Raw genomic sequence first — 15,959 nt, 5'->3', positions numbered from 1 at the left:
ACGGGTGAATTTACCTGTAAAATATTAGAACATAGCTCAATAGGTATGAGCTATCGGACCAATACGGATTATATGACTCCGAAATACAATTGGGTGAAGAGATTCCGAACAACAATAAAATAAAAGGGGTGGAAAAGAGGTATGAATCCTGCCTCCAACACGCTTAATATATTTACTGACGACTCGAAAATAATGGACGAAGTAGGTGCAGGAATTTATTGCGCAGAGCTGGACATCAGGTGGTCAATTAAGCTCCCTGACCAATGCAGTATTTTTCAAGCAGAAGTATTTGCGGTAGGAAAAGCTGCAGAAATAGTACTAGCAAAGGCATCAAGCAATTCCAACATAAATATATACGTTGACAGTCAAGTGGCAATAAAGTCAATAAACTCAAAAACGTTCTTAGGACCTGGAAAGCCATAGAAAGGCTAGTCGCAGACAGAAGGTTACACATCTATTGGGTACCCGGACATAAGGGCATTACAGGAAACGAAATTGTAGATGCGATTGCCAAAAGCGCTGTTTACATACAATTCGAACAAGAAAACGTCATACTGAAACCTTTAAATACGGTATACGATGACATTGCTGCAGACATGAAAACACGGATAGACAGGGTGTGGAATAATCTAGCCACTTGTAAAACCGCGAAAATCATGTGTACACAGAATGCAGATAAATACGCCAGATTCGTACTAGCCCTGTCTAGAAAGGAAGGCAGAACTATCGAAGGTATACTGACAGGCCACAATTTGTTAACGGCACACGCGCACAAGATGGGAATTGCAAACATGGATAGCTGCAGATTTTGCAATGAACTACATAGAAGAGAGGGAAACTCTTGAACACCTTCTACGTTCTGGCCTTGCATTAGCTAGAACCCGAATGAAATGTTTAGGAGCTCTACAATGTGAGAGGTTCGAATGTCTCTCGGGGTTAGAACTTCAGAGTTTACTTAGATTCGCAAAAGACGCAGGCTTATTACAAGAAGCCTACCACAAGGAAACAAGGGCGAATAGGTATATGTGACCTAACCTAACCTAACTAACTAAAAAAATTTATTATGGCATTATTTCAGCTAACAAGTAATACATGCATGCAGTTTGTTAAGAAATTGTTTTGACATATTGTAATAAACTATTCACTTTATTTGCGCTTCTTTAACTAAAACCATCGCTTCTTATTGAATTTGCAGAGCCTTTCAAAATTGTTTCATTAACTTACATAGTTCCAGTTTCATGTGCTATTTCGAAAACATTGTGACCCTAGTACAATAGACGAAGGACTCAGAGAGTCCTGGGGACTCCACGCCATTCCATTTCCAAACTTTTAGCTGTGTTTACCGGCCATTGGACGGTCGGCACACGCGCGGAAAAGCTAGCTTTACCATTGCAGAAACTGTGGGGACCTTTCAGTGAAGGAGACTATTGGCAACTTTCTTTGTAAATGACCAGATTTGGCAGCTAGACAATTAAGGAGCAGTGCGCCAATCCCGTCAATCTTCTCCATTATATCAACAACTCTGGCTGGCTGTAGATATCTGCCTATTGGAGATCTCATAATGTTATCAAAACAGCGATTAGTGCTCCTTGGCGAGTACCAGAATGGTACTTCAACCATTTCACCTGCGTACTTGCCTACCAGTACTTACATGGTTATGAAAATCACGCCACAAATAGGAGGAAGAGCTGAGCCAAGCACCTAACAGAAGGGAACGCGGCAATTATTTATTTATTTTTTATAAATTATTTATATCAATTAAATAAAACCAAAGATTGGAAGAAAATTATGAAAAATATTTTCTTAAGTTATATGTCTGAATTTCGTTGAATTAGTAGATATCAAAATACGCTGACATCCTACTGTTTTACGGACTCTGCGAAGAAGTGTCGTCGCGCGCACGTAATGAGTACATGCACGGTATCATACTCGTCGAGCGTCTGATATTAGCGTCTTTGCTTGAACTAAAGACTACAAGAAACTGGTTCTGTTATGAGAAGACGTACTGACATAGGGCAACTCCGTAATTTTGACGAGAAACAAGAAAATGAAATACGTCGTCGCTTTTGGGCGTACCCAACCACATCTACGAACGTTGTTGCAGAACAGCTGGGTTGATCGCAGTACATAGAAGGAGTGGCTTGTAATGCATACTACTGGACAGTACTCATATCACTATATGCCTGCGGAAGTTATAGAAGAACGAAATCCTTTGAGGCGACTAGACTTTTACAGATTTATACTCAAATATACAGCTTTCTTCAAACACAAAAAAACAGGAATTTTGTGGACAGCCAACTACCACTTTTGATGACCGAAAGACGAAGACCACACAAATAAAAAGAGAACGAAATGGTCACGATGAAGATTTTAATGAAGAGCAAAATTGTAATGAATAAAAAAGTTTAAATTGTTGAGCATTTTGTTTTGGTCAAGAGTTTTTGAAGTTTTCCTTTTTTATGAAATTTTACCATCCACTGGTTGAGTCCTAAATCCTCCTTCGAACTACGGCCCCTATTATGAACTGCATTCGATCTTCGATATTCGTTGGTTGTCGAAGATCGAAAATCGAATGTCAATTTGGTATTATGAGCGGTGCAACGCTGTCGAAATTTGCGTTGTATACCGAATTTAGAGTCGAATGCAATTTTGCTTTCGATTGTGTAGCGTATTGTGGGAAAACTTGTTAAAATGTAAGTTGTTTGCGATTATTTATTGTTTTATAGTAACCAAATAATAAATATATACTAATTTTGTTAATATTATGCAGGAATATGTTAATATATTGCGAGGAATTTACAACGGAGCTGAATTGCTTGGGACCACCAGTTAGAACGGCAGCAAAATGGATTAAGGTTAATAATGTTTTTTTTTTGTGATGTTTATAGAAATACATTTTTATTTTCTTATTATTTTCCCTTGGCAGGTATGGGCTGAAATACGTAGAGGAACTGAAATACATATTTTTTTCGAATGACGAATAATTGAATAAAGAAAATTTATAACAAAAATAAAACAGAAACTGTGGCGTAAAGGTTTCTATTTAATACTTTTTAGATTTTTCTATAATATTCTAAGAATTTCATTTCTTATGTTTTCTGCTTCTCCGTTATTTGGCTCCACTTCAATATCTTCAGCATCGTCGTTGAGGGTCTCATCGGATAACTCTTCATCCGGAAGTTGAACATTATAAAACAAGCAAATGTTGTGGAAAGCTGCACACACATTAATAATTTGTGTTGCTTTTTTTGGAGAATAGTGAAGAGCTCTTGGCTCGGGTGCACTGCTGCAACTGGTTTTTTGTACTGGACAGTAGGTTCATAAACGGCTCTTTAGATAATCTAAAGTTCTTTAAAAAACTGTAAGGAAATTTCTGTAATATTATGTACGTCAACACATTTTGAAAATACTAAACTTACTCAGTGGAAGCCATTTCAAGGGGGTTGGATGCGCCTCTCAAATGTTTTCTACTTCTAGCTAGTTCCACTAATCTTTCATCGTCCGATAAATCGTCCAACCACACCTCCGTTGTACTCATTTTCACAAAAAATACTTTTTTTTAACTTTTAAAATTGTTGTTAGCAAAGAATTTCAACACAATCGGTATTTCTTTTATTTTGATTTGCTGTATCAGCTGAGAAAAATTATCGAGCGATCGAAATTCACAATAGTCCTATTCTTCAACGAATGAGCACCATAATACCAAATGAAAATTCGTTCGATCAGCACTTTCGACTATAGTCGAAGATCGAATGTTGCTCATAATAAGGGCCTACATCTTTAATTTAAGCTTTGTATTTTTTTGGGTAGCTAAAAATACATACTAATTTTTAAAATAACTCCTTGGAAACACTTGATGAAAAATCTTAAAATCAAAGGCCTCTATTATGAGTTGTATTCGATCTTTGATATTCGCTGGTTGTCGAAGATTGAAAATCGAATGTCAATTTGGTATTATGAGCGGTGCAACCCTATCGAAATTTTCGTTGTTTACCGAATTTAGAGTCGAATGCAATTTTGCTTTCGATCGTGTAGCGTATAGTGGGAAAACTTGTTAAAGTGTAAGTTGTTTGCGATTATTTATGGTTTTATAGTAACCAAATAATAAATATATACTAATTTTGTTAATATTATGCAGGGCGAAAGTCGTGAGTACCAAACAACAATTAGAAAGGCGAATCCCCAATTCGCAAAAGGGATTTGCACCAAACTTCAAGCAGCAAAAAAATGGGAGGAATTTAAAACGGAGCTGAATTGCTTGGGACCACCAGTGAGAACGGCAGCAAAATGGATTAAGCTTAATAATGGTTTTTTTTTGTGATGTTTATAGAAATACATTTTCATATTTTTTTCGAATGACGAATAATTGAATAAAGAAAATTTATAACAAAAATAAAACAGAAAGTGTGGTGTAAAGGTTTCTATTTAATACTTTTTAGATTTTTCTATAATATTCTCAAAATTTCATTTCTTATGTTTTCTAATTCTCCGTTATTTGACTCCACTTCAAAATCTTCAGCATCATCGTACACATTGGGTTGAGCAAGTCCTAGCATACCTTCATTACCAATACTCAATTGGTACGATCCCTGAGCACAAACTCGCAGAACTGTGACTAGCTTTAAAATATTTGGAATCAATTTGGCTCGGGTGCACTGCTGCAACTGGTTTTCTGTACTGGACAGTAGGTTCACAAACGGCTCTTTAGATAATCTAAAGTTCTTTAAAAATCTGTAAGGAAATTTCTGTAATATTAAGTACGTCAACACATTTTGAAAATTCTAAATTTACTCAGTGGAAGCCATTTCTAGGTGGTTGGATGCGTCCCTCAACTGTTTTCTACTTCTAGCTAGTTCCACTAATATTTCATCGTCCGATGAATCGTCGAACCACAACTCCGTTGTACTCATTTTCACAAAAAATACTTTTTTTACCTTTTAAAAATAATGTTAGCAAAGAATTCCAACACAATCGGTTTTTCTTTTATTTTGATTTGCTGTATCAGCTGAGAAAAAATTATCTATTGTAAATGCGTCGAGCGATCGAAATTCACAATAGTCCTATTCTTCAACGAATGAGCACCATAATACCAAATGAAAATTCGTTCGATCAGCACTTTCGACTACAGTCGAAGATCGAATGTTGCTCATAATAGGGGCCAAAGTTTTACCGAGCAGCCATTTCTAAGCGTTAGGGCATGGTTCAATATTTACAGACGATTTTTATTAATTGGTATGCTAAAAACAGGAACAAAATTTGACTCTTGAACGCGGAGTAAACACAAGTCTTTTGTTTTTGAGTTTGGTCCCTATAACGTCAAAATCTATACACACAGATTGACAGTTTAGAACATTGTACAAAGTTACGAGTAAAAACACTCTTCTTCTACTTATTTTTTTGACAGACACCTAGGTGTAAGTTTGATAGGCACCCAGATGTGTGTTGGTGGGGGTGCTTGGTCGTTTTGGTTGAGCATATTGGCAGTAAACATTTACGAAATATTGAAAATAATAGAATATCAACAAAAAATACATAAAAATGGACTTGGAAAATTTACAATAACAAAAATTGCTTTTTACTGAGAAATATCTGAATTTGTACGACATTTTTTTTACTTTTTGATACGATTTTCTATAAAATTCAATCATTTTTTATGCAACCATCTTACCGAAATGAGCGTTTTCAAATCAGTTGATCTCAGCTGTAAGCATTTTTTGACAACCAATTGAGAGTGTTTTAACTTATGTGTCTGTACAATGGTTTCAAGTAAATTAAACATAATTTGACATTTTAGGGGCCAAATAAATAGGAAAAAATCAAATGACCTGCTACTGCTACTGCTTGTTCAATGTGTCTTGGTTGCCACACATGTTACCAACATATATTGACAGCCGCGTGCACCTGGCGACGTTTTTCTTGCACCAAAACTGGAAACAGCCATGGTAGAAGGAAAATTCGTACATAAGAAAATACTAATTCTGCCAATCCTATAAGGAGCATTTATATAAATTTACGAACATCGATTTGATTACTGTTTCATCCTATGACATAACAGATTAACCACAACCAACTTCACAATTCTCAATATAAGTTTAAAAATTTCTTAACAATCCTACCTCTTCCTGTTAATCCGTATGTCGTACGTCATGCAACTAGTAGCCGTGAAATATACAGGTGGATTATCTCTTTATAATTATTTTTGCTTTCGTGAAATGACAGTCGGTTCGAATTAACAAAACAATTTATATATCTCATTATTACACTACTACACACATACTTGTACATACATATGCAATTTTAAACATCCATCAGCTCAATTGGAAACGGAAATATAATGGTTGTATTACGTTCAGCGGCTATTGTATTCATAGTTTGCAAATATCTCAACTAAACAAAGATTTGTACTTGAAATTGCTTTTCAATTTAATTTATTTTGTATTTAATTACTTGCAGTGCAATTGGGTTCACTCCAATTATATCCGAAGCCTGTTTCAGTGTTTTCGAAGCGCTAAATTCACCTTCGGCCGCTACAACCTTCGCCTTAGCCTCACGAGTGGCTTCCGCTTCCGCGGCCATAGCTCGTTGCAGAGATAGCGGTAGGCGCACGTCTTTGCTAAAATAGACAAACAAAAACTTAAAGGTTATGTAGTATAATCGGCAATTTACTTACATTTCTACAAGTTCTACTTTAACGCCCCAAGGATCGGTTGCTTCGTCCAATATGTTTTCAATGGCGTTCGAAATGGCATCTTTCTCAGCCAATAGCTCCATTAACATTTTTGTACCCGCAACATTTCGTAAAGTCGTCTGTACTAGTAGCATGGTAGATGCTTCAACATTTGCTACTTGAATAATTGCTCTCAGCGGATCCTGTATTCTATAATAGATAACGGCATCCAATGCTACTGTCACTGAATCCTTTGTGAGTACCTCTTGGGGGGGCACATTGAATGCTATCGTACGTAAATCAACACTTTGGTACTCATCGATGCAAGGTAAAATGAAAAATATTCCCGGACCGCGTGGACCACCCTTTCTGCATGCATGTGCATATTATGAATGCACATACATATGTATTGTGAATAATTTACTTTTTTTATGTTATTTTTCACAGAAACTCACCTTAAACGTCCTAACCGAAATACAACTGCGCGTTTAAATTCCATCATTGTGACTAAACAATAGAGAAGTGAAAACGGAAAAAATGCTAAAAATAAAAGAAATGAGCACGCGAATGCAACTCTCTCGAGAACGGTCTCATCCTGATTTTCAGCTAAAATAAATTTTATTTACTTCATGGATGTAATTTAGATATGTAAATATAGTACTGGTTGTAACGGGACGGCCGCCATCTTGAGAATGTTTTCCATTTAATGAAAGCATTACTAAGAATTTTCAATACACTTTATAATTATTGTTAGCGATATTAATTTTTAATTTTAAATGTCATATAAAAAAAACGTTCAAAGTTATTTTTAAACATTCACATATAAACATAAGTATGCATGTATGTATATGTATGTGATATGAAAAAATTATTATTAACAAAAAAATTTATCTCCTTTAGATCGGCATGCATATTTATGTATATACATACATACACAAGGTGTATTTATTAATTTACAAATTCGCCTTGTACATAGATTAACGTTCGTATCGAGACGGAAATTGAAAAACGGAAATCATACAATCGTCCCGCCAAACATATTATTACACATTATGTATGCATATACTTACGCACATATATACTTATAAAGGGTTTTTCAATTGGCGCGGGTCGATTTTGGCGCCCTGTGACAGCCATTTTGTTTTGGTGACATCTGTCAAGTCTTTTGTTTATTATTCAGTTGTTTATGCCAAATCATCATGGCAAGTTACACGATTAAACAGCACGTTCAAATGATAAAACTTTATTATCAAAATGAGTGTTCATTAACGCAAACGTTGCGCGCCCTGGCCCATTTTTCGGTAGACGTGGTGGCCCTTCCAATTTCTTATGGCCCATATTGAACCATATGGACCTAGACGACATGTGGTTCCAGCAGGACGGCGCTACGTGCCACACAGCAAACTCCATTTTATTTCATTTCAACTTCTACCCGCCCTTATTGAAAAACCCTTGTTACGCCAAATGGCTTAGAATTTTAATTTTTAATTTAATTTTATATATTTAATTTAATTTTAATCATTATTATAATAATTTGTTAAATTCCATAATTTCTCATAACGTTTCAATATTAAGCTTACTGTTTTCTAAAATACTGTTCAATTTTCGTATATGAATTTAAAAATATCACTATATATGTATAAACACCTATATTACATAAACGTAACAGAGCAATACATATTTACTGTAATTACATAAATTTGAACTCAATCCGTTAGGCTAAGACACTATAAAAACTCGAATTTAGAAATAAATAAATCACTTGTGAAGTTACCACCGAACGCGCTCGCATTTTATTTAACAGGCAATTGTTGTGTTCGCGCATCCTTCCCACGTAAAATAATTTCTCTTAAAAACGCTTAAGAATTTTCATGGCGCCCGAGCAGGGACCTGATGCGTGAGGCAGAATATACTTTGAACATAAGCAAACTATTAAGGGAAGTAATTCCAAATACAAAAAAAAATAATAATAAATTGGTGAACATAATCGGAAATTATTTCGAAATACACAAAACAATAAACATATAAAAACGATAAGTGCTTTAATTAGTAACAACAATTGCCTGCGCGGTCCGTTCACAAGCAAAACAAAAAGTCGTCTCGCAAACAAAAAATTAAAAAAAATAACAAAAAAGACAGCAAAACTAATATATGTACATACATATGTATATGCATATACAAAAAGTGCACAGTGACAAGTGAGCCCCCAAAAACCAAAAAAAAAAAAAAAACGTTAAAATTATTTAAAAAAAAAAAACAAAAAAATTATTTAACAACAATAAAATATTTATTGCCAAAAAAGTTAAAAAAAAAAAAATATATATAATAAATAAAAAAGAATAAACTACAATACACAGTGCAAAGCTGAAACAGTGCGGTGCTTATATAAACGGTCACAGTGATATTTCGTCGCCCTCGTGTATATATCACTGTCCGCTGTCACAGTTCTCGCAGTTATTGCCATACTCGCCGCTGCTCTCATCACTGTAACCGTCGCTGCTACTCTGGTCACTGCTGCTGCCGTCATCGCCCGCTGTCGCTGCAATCCCTACCGCTGGTTCTGTCGCCGCCAGGAATGACCTGCACCTGCATCCCTTGCAAAAGGAAAGTCAAGGCTTGCAATAAGCCTATACAGGTAACAAGTGCAATAAATTGAAAGTTGTGGTTGTTGTTGATAAACACTCTCAATTTTTTGCATCCCCTTTTCACTTTCTTGCATATATATACATACATATATGTACACACTCCCATATGTGTACATGTACCATATATACAATTATCTATACAAATATACGTATATAAAACTCCGCGAAAGTGAAACAAGGGTACGTTGGGATTTGATAATAAAGGGTGTGACCTTAAATGCGAAATCGTCAATAAATTTAAAAAACAAAATTAAAGAAATTGAAGACCTTTTTTTCGAACAATAAGTTCAATTAAATTAAAATTATTATAAAGTTAAATAAATTTTTCGTAAATACGGATTATTTACAAGGAAATAATTTAAACAAAAATCGATTTTTCGCAAATCTGTTGAACAATTTTCGTAGTGTTGTGCTACTGTGCTTGCTCATCCTTTCGTGGCCTGACCACAGCCTTGTCCAACAGCTATTTTTCGTTTTTCTGATTGAGATTTGTGCAGGCTATTCAGCCATCTTTTCGTTTTCGTTTTTTCAGCCACAAACTCTCACAGAAATTTTTTCGTTTCTGTGGACATTGAGCAAATTTTTCGGGAGTTTAAATAATTTAACTCAAAATGAGCAAGCCAAAGACAGCAGTTCCAAGTCTCTCTCCAAGTAAGGAGATTATGGAATTGAAATCACTAAAGCGCCAGCGAACTGTTGCGAAAAATAGTATAGTGCGCATAAAAACGGGTCTCCTCGATAAAACAATGTCGTTAGATCCAATTGAATTGGAGTGTCGACTGGACATTTTGAACTCTTATAGCGATAAGCTTATGAAGTGCCAGTCGAAAATTGAAGAAATCGACGAGGAAGACATAGCCCGTGGGGAGTTAGAGGACCTAATAGTGGAAACTAAGTCCGTTATAAAATCTATTCTGGCGAGAAATAAATCGTCAATAGCCGAAACATCCTTTGTTGCACCTCACAGCTCGCGACTACCGAAAATGTTGCTACCGAAATTTAAAGGGGAATATTCAGAATTTAAAAATTTTATGAGTCTGTTCGAGAGTTTGGTGCACAACGATCCTACAATCCCAGACATTGAGAAATTTAATCACTTGGTTAACTGTCTGTCTGGTGAAGCTTTGGGAACGGTAAAGGCCTTCCAAATGTCGGACGAAAATTATTCGAAGGCGTTGGCTAGTCTCAAAAAAGTTTATGACAATAAATGCTTAATATTTTTCGACACAATTTCCAAACTTTTTGAACTGCCAACTATCCCAAAGCCATCTGCGCTTTCATTGCGCACAATGATTGATACAGTGTCGGCTGTTTACGACTCGTTGCTGTCGTTAGGTGACGAGAAAAACATCACAAACGCTATCATAATTCATCTGGTAATGTCAAAAGTCGACACCGTTACTCGGTCAAAGTGGGAGGAACAGTTGGATTATGATAAGCTGCCATTATGGCGTGAGTGTGAGGCAGCATTAAATAAACGCTACCAACATTTATCTGCCGATGAAGCCTCAACGTCGAGGCTCAAGCCGTCAAGCAGTCACAGCATTCAGAAACCCCACCTTCATGCGGGAAGGACGAAAGCTGCCTTAGTGACTTCAAATATAAAACAGCCGGTGTGTCCGCACTGTAAATCAAATGATCATAGTATACCCGCGTGTCCTACTTTTAAAACTCTCTCTGCTCAGCAGCGATTTGAGTTTGCTAAATCAGTCCCCTTATGCATAAATTGTTTGCGAAAGGGGCACTCAGTTTCAAAGTGCAAAGCGGATCGGTGTCGTGTTTGCAACCGTTCGCATCACACGTTGCTGCACCAGTACCCTGTATCCTTTGCAACTGCACCACAACTTTCGACCTCGCATGCCATGCACACGACGAGTACGCCAGATCGGGTTATGTTGGCTACAGCCGTAGTCAACGTAAAAGGTAGCTCCGGAGAGTACCTTGCTGCACGAGCCTTGCTGGATTCTGGATCTCAGGTGAATTTCATGACAGAGGATTTGGCGCAGAAATTACGAATTCGTCGCGAAAGTACGACCTTAAATATTATCGGCATCGGAAATGCAACCAAAAAAGTAAGGACGAAATTAAATACGTTTGTAAAATCGCGGGTCAATAATTATGAGTTTTCGGCACAGTTTTGGATAATGCGATCCATTTCAGCCAGCCATCCAGATCGTAACGTAAATATTAATGGCTGGAAAATTCCTAAAAACATTAGCTTAGCGGACCCAGAATTTTATAAGGCTCAAAAGGTAGATCTTTTGTTAGGTGCTGAAACATTTTTCGAGCTTTTAGCTGTAGGCCAGATCAAGGCCAGCTCCAATCACCCAACATTGCAAAAGACACTTTTAGGCTGGGTTGTGTCTGGCAAATACGCCTCCAACCAACGTCCTCCTCCCACAGTCAGTAGCACATTATGCCATACTGAACAAGATCTAGCAAATATAGATTCCATTGTCCAAAGGTTCTGGGCGATGGAAGAAATACCTTCAGGGGCTAGTTCGACAAAATTCACACCTGAGCAAATAGAGTGTGAAAAATTTTTCGTAAAAACCACTAAAGTTTTGCCTTCAGGAAGGCTTCAAGTAAGACTGCCTTTCAAAGATGACCGTAAGTTACTCGGTAATTCCTATGAAACCGCGTCTCGGCGGTTTCAGGCCCTGGAGAGAAAGACCTTGAAAGATCCAGAACTTCGTCAAATGTATCTGGACTTCATGAATGAATACATCGAATTGGGTAACATGAGCCCAACAAATAATAAGATCCCGAGTGAGCCACACTACTTCATTCCGCATCAATGCGTTCTTCGGCCTGAAAGTACGACGACTAAATTACGTGTTGTTTTCGACGCATCAAGTCGTACCTCTTCTCAAATTGCGTTGAATGAAATCTTGATGGTTGGGCCGACCATTCAAGAAGAGCTGTATTCAACACTTCTTCGTTTTCGTTTGCATAAATATGCATTTACGGCGGACATTACTAAAATGTACCGCCAAATTCAAATGCACGAAGAAGACAAAAACTTTCAGCTTGTAGTGTGGAGACGGCATCCATCTGAGCCACTTCAAATCTTTCGACTTAACACCGTAACATACGGCACTGCGCCTGCTCCATTTCTCGCTACACGGTGTTTACAAATGCTCAGCGATGCCAATACACATATGTATCCACTCGGCTCAAAGGCAATAAAAGGAGATTTTTATGTAGACGACCTGCTTACAGGATCCGATAATTTCGAATCTCTAGATCTTATTAGAAGTGAGGTAGTTAAAATATTAAACTCGGCAGGATTCAATTTATCTAAGTGGTTTTCAAATCACCCATCATTTTTCGATTGTGAGAGTTCTGAGAAGGCCTTAAACTTCAATCACACAGACTCCACAAAAACACTTGGAATCCATTGGTTGCCGAAGGAAGATTTGTTTCGGTTTGTCTTAAATGACAACTGTACCAGTTTACGAGCCACTAAGCGAAACATATTATCAGTTTCGGCTCGTCTTTTCGATCCTCTTGGTTTACTTGCCCCACTAGTTACCAAAGCAAAAATCTTATTGCAAGAGCTTTGGCTGCAAAAACTAGATTGGGATGAGTCGATTCCATTGCACCTCGACACCAGCTGGGAAAATTTCAAAGCCAATCTACTGCAGCTACCATCAATAAGCATTCCTCGGTTTGTACACACCGAGTCGAGTGCAAGCTGCCAAATTCATGGCTTTGCCGACGCCTCAATACGAGCGTATGGCTGCTGTATATACATACGTAGCCATTCGGCTGGTGGAACGAAATGTACGCTGCTTACTGCAAAGTCTAGAGTGGCTCCGCTGAAGACTAAATCTCTTCCGCGTCTAGAGCTCTCGGCAGCCCACTTGCTGGCCAAATTATGGTCACGAATAGCGACAATGTTGAGTCGGCCAATTGAAAATATAAACTTCTGGACAGACTCCGAAATTGTTTTGCATTGGATCAAAACGCATCCATCTGTACTACAGACCTTTGTTGCAAACAGAGTGTCCGAAATCCAAGAGTTGACGGATAAAGCTACTTGGCGACATGTGCCAACTAAGCAAAATCCCGCGGATCAAGTGTCTCGGGGTTGTAACGTGGACGAATTGAATAATTCTATCTGGTTTAGCGGTCCACAGTTCCTCCTAGAAGACCCTGCGTTATGGCCAACAAACACCCACTTCCAGCTCTCTCCAGGAGACGAAGCATTAGAGAAGAAACGGAACGCAACAGTTTTAGTTGTTCAAGCAAATGAATCGCATCCAATTATGGAACTCACCAAAAGAGTATCTTCTCATCAAAAACTGCTTCGTATTGTCGCTTACATATTAAGATGGATAAAACGCATTAGAAACCCATCTGCGACATTCACACAAATGCTGACGGCTGAGGATATTAAATTAAGTTTCCTCAAAGTCATTCAGGTGGTTCAACATGTTGAATATGGTGAAGAAATTATGAAACTCACCAAAGGTACCACCCTACCCTCAAGTTTGCAAAAACTTAATCCATTTTTGCACAACTACTCGGAATTGTCGCTGTCGTTTAATTTACTCCGAGTAGGAGGCCGCCTATTAAATGCGCCTCTCCCATATGATGCCAAGTTCCCACTGCTCTTAAGCAAGAACTCGCACTTCGTTACCACATACTTACGGTACCTACATTTTCGAAATCACCATGCTGGAGCAAAGGCATTGGTAGCGCTTCTCCGAGACCGCATTTGGCTGGTCAATGCTCGAGAAGCTTGTAGTCGTACCGTTCGAAACTGCACACACTGCTTTCATTATAAGCCGAAGCTGCAATCCCAAATAATGGGAAATTTGCCTGCCGATAGGCTTCGTGCACTACGACCCTTTCTAATATGTGGAGTAGATTTTTGTGGTCCCGTATATACTACATTGAAAATACGTGGTAGACCCCCAGTAAAAACATATATCGCAGTGTTCGTTTGTTTCACTTCAAAGGCAGTACATTTAGAACTAGTAACAGACTTGTCTTCTAATTGTTTTATTTTCGCCCTAAAAAGGTTCATTGGACGCCGAGGAATGCCGCGGAAAATATACAGCGACAACGCCACCAACTTCGTCGGCGCCGATCGCAAGCTTCGCGAGCTGAGGGATGCTTTCGAGGCCCAACAACCGGAAGTACAGAAATACGCAATGGACGAAGGATTCACCTTCGCCTTTATACCACCCAGGGCACCGCACTTCGGCGGGTTATGGGAGGCGGCAGTGAAGTCCGCCAAACACCTTCTCGTGCGCGCAATCGGCAACGCGCTGCTCACCGCCGAAGAACTACAGACGCTGCTCGTCGAGGTCGAGGCCGTACTCAACTCGCGACCCCTGGTACCACTGAGTCAGGACCCGAACGATGGAGAGGCCCTAACACCAGCGCACCTATTAGTTGGGTGCCCCCTTCGAGCGCTGCCACCAGCCCAAGTATCGATGGACCCAATGCGTTGCTGCGACAGATGGCAACTTGTCTGTTGTCTCAAGCAACAGTTTTGGCGACTGTGGTCCAGGAACTACCTGTTGGGTCTTCAACAGAGGAACAAGTGGTTGCATCCGAAACGCAACCTCGAGCTGAACGACCTCGTCCTGGTTCAGGAAGACAACACACCACCGCAGCAATGGGTGCTCGGCCGCGTCGCCGCAATCGTAACAGGGCAAGACGGCAAAGTCCGCGTAGCAGACGTGGCAACCAAAGCGGGCGTAATTAAACGCCCCGTTCACAAGCTCGCCGTACTGCCATCAGACGTTGAAGGACCATGAGCCTTTCAAGGTGGCCGGTGTTACGCCAAATGGCTTAGAATTTTAATTTTTAATTTAATTTTATATATTTAATTTAATTTTAATCATTATTATAATAATTTGTTAAATTCCATAATTTCTCATAACGTTTCAATATTAAGCTTACTGTTTTCTAAAATACTGTTCAATTTTCGTATATGAATTTAAAAATATCACTATATATGTATAAACACCTATATTACATAAACGTAACAGAGCAATACATATTTACTGTAATTACATAAATTTGAACTCAATCCGTTAGGCTAAGACACTATAAAAACTCGAATTTAGAAATAAATAAATCACTTGTGAAGTTACCACCGAACGCGCTCGCATTTTATTTAACAGGCAATTGTTGTGTTCGCGCATCCTTCCCACGTAAAATAATTTCTCTTAAAAACGCTTAAGAATTTTCAACCCTATATATACATATTAGAGGCACAAAGTACAGAATGCAATGAATTTTATCATTCTTGTTTTAGAAATGCAAAGGCCATTTTGAAAAATTTATATCAATATGATAATTCTCGTAGGCTTGTAAGGTAAAAAAATTAACCATAGATAACAAATTAACTATCCCTACGGAGTAATAAAAATCAAAAGCGAAAGCAACAATCCTCTCTCAAAAGCAAGTATAGACCTTTTTTTCGCCAAAAATTGGCAAGTGGTATAAATGAACATACATATATTGGCAACGCTGACGCAGAAAAGTGGCGAATAGAAGGCGCCTATAGTGAGTTTTACCAGTTTTATGATGTATAAGGTCTATGAACCATATAAATCACCTATAAATCCACCAAATTAATCTACCCGTTCACATATGGCAGATTACCTACAAAATTGGCAATCAGC

General features: G+C 38.1%; 3 protein-coding genes across 3 annotated transcripts; 1 reads left to right on the top strand and 2 right to left on the bottom strand.

Moving 5' to 3' along the window:
* Nucleotides 1-4,405: 4,405 nt before the first annotated feature.
* On the bottom strand, nt 4,406-5,186 carry LOC128856452 (uncharacterized). Its single transcript, XM_054091755.1, has 2 exons — nt 4,792-5,186; nt 4,406-4,731 (listed from the first exon to the last, which is right to left on the bottom strand). Exons 1-2 carry the CDS (start codon nt 4,908-4,910, stop codon nt 4,446-4,448), a joined length of 405 nt encoding a protein of 134 aa, XP_053947730.1. The 5' UTR covers nt 4,911-5,186; the 3' UTR covers nt 4,406-4,445.
* A 983-nt stretch (nt 5,187-6,169) lies between these two features.
* Nucleotides 6,170-7,434, bottom strand: LOC128856451 (band 7 protein AGAP004871-like). Its single transcript, XM_054091754.1, has 5 exons — nt 7,329-7,434; nt 7,123-7,273; nt 6,671-7,036; nt 6,448-6,613; nt 6,170-6,387 (listed from the first exon to the last, which is right to left on the bottom strand). The coding sequence occupies exons 1-5, from the start codon at nt 7,381-7,383 to the stop codon at nt 6,298-6,300; spliced, it is 828 nt and encodes a 275-aa protein (XP_053947729.1). The 5' UTR covers nt 7,384-7,434; the 3' UTR covers nt 6,170-6,297.
* Nucleotides 7,435-9,923: 2,489 nt separating this feature from the next.
* LOC128857513 (uncharacterized) lies at nt 9,924-15,086 on the top strand. The gene is made up of 3 exons (XM_054093264.1): nt 9,924-10,445; nt 10,578-12,235; nt 14,342-15,086. The coding sequence occupies exons 1-3, from the start codon at nt 9,924-9,926 to the stop codon at nt 15,084-15,086; spliced, it is 2,925 nt and encodes a 974-aa protein (XP_053949239.1).
* Nucleotides 15,087-15,959: the final 873 nt, after the last annotated feature.

The sequence above is a fragment of the Anastrepha ludens genome, chromosome 3 (assembly GCF_028408465.1).
Source record: "Anastrepha ludens isolate Willacy chromosome 3, idAnaLude1.1, whole genome shotgun sequence".
Lineage (NCBI taxonomy): Eukaryota > Metazoa > Arthropoda > Insecta > Diptera > Tephritidae > Anastrepha > Anastrepha ludens.
Note: the sequence above shows the minus strand (reverse complement) of the source record. Positions and strands in the feature narration are given on the sequence as shown.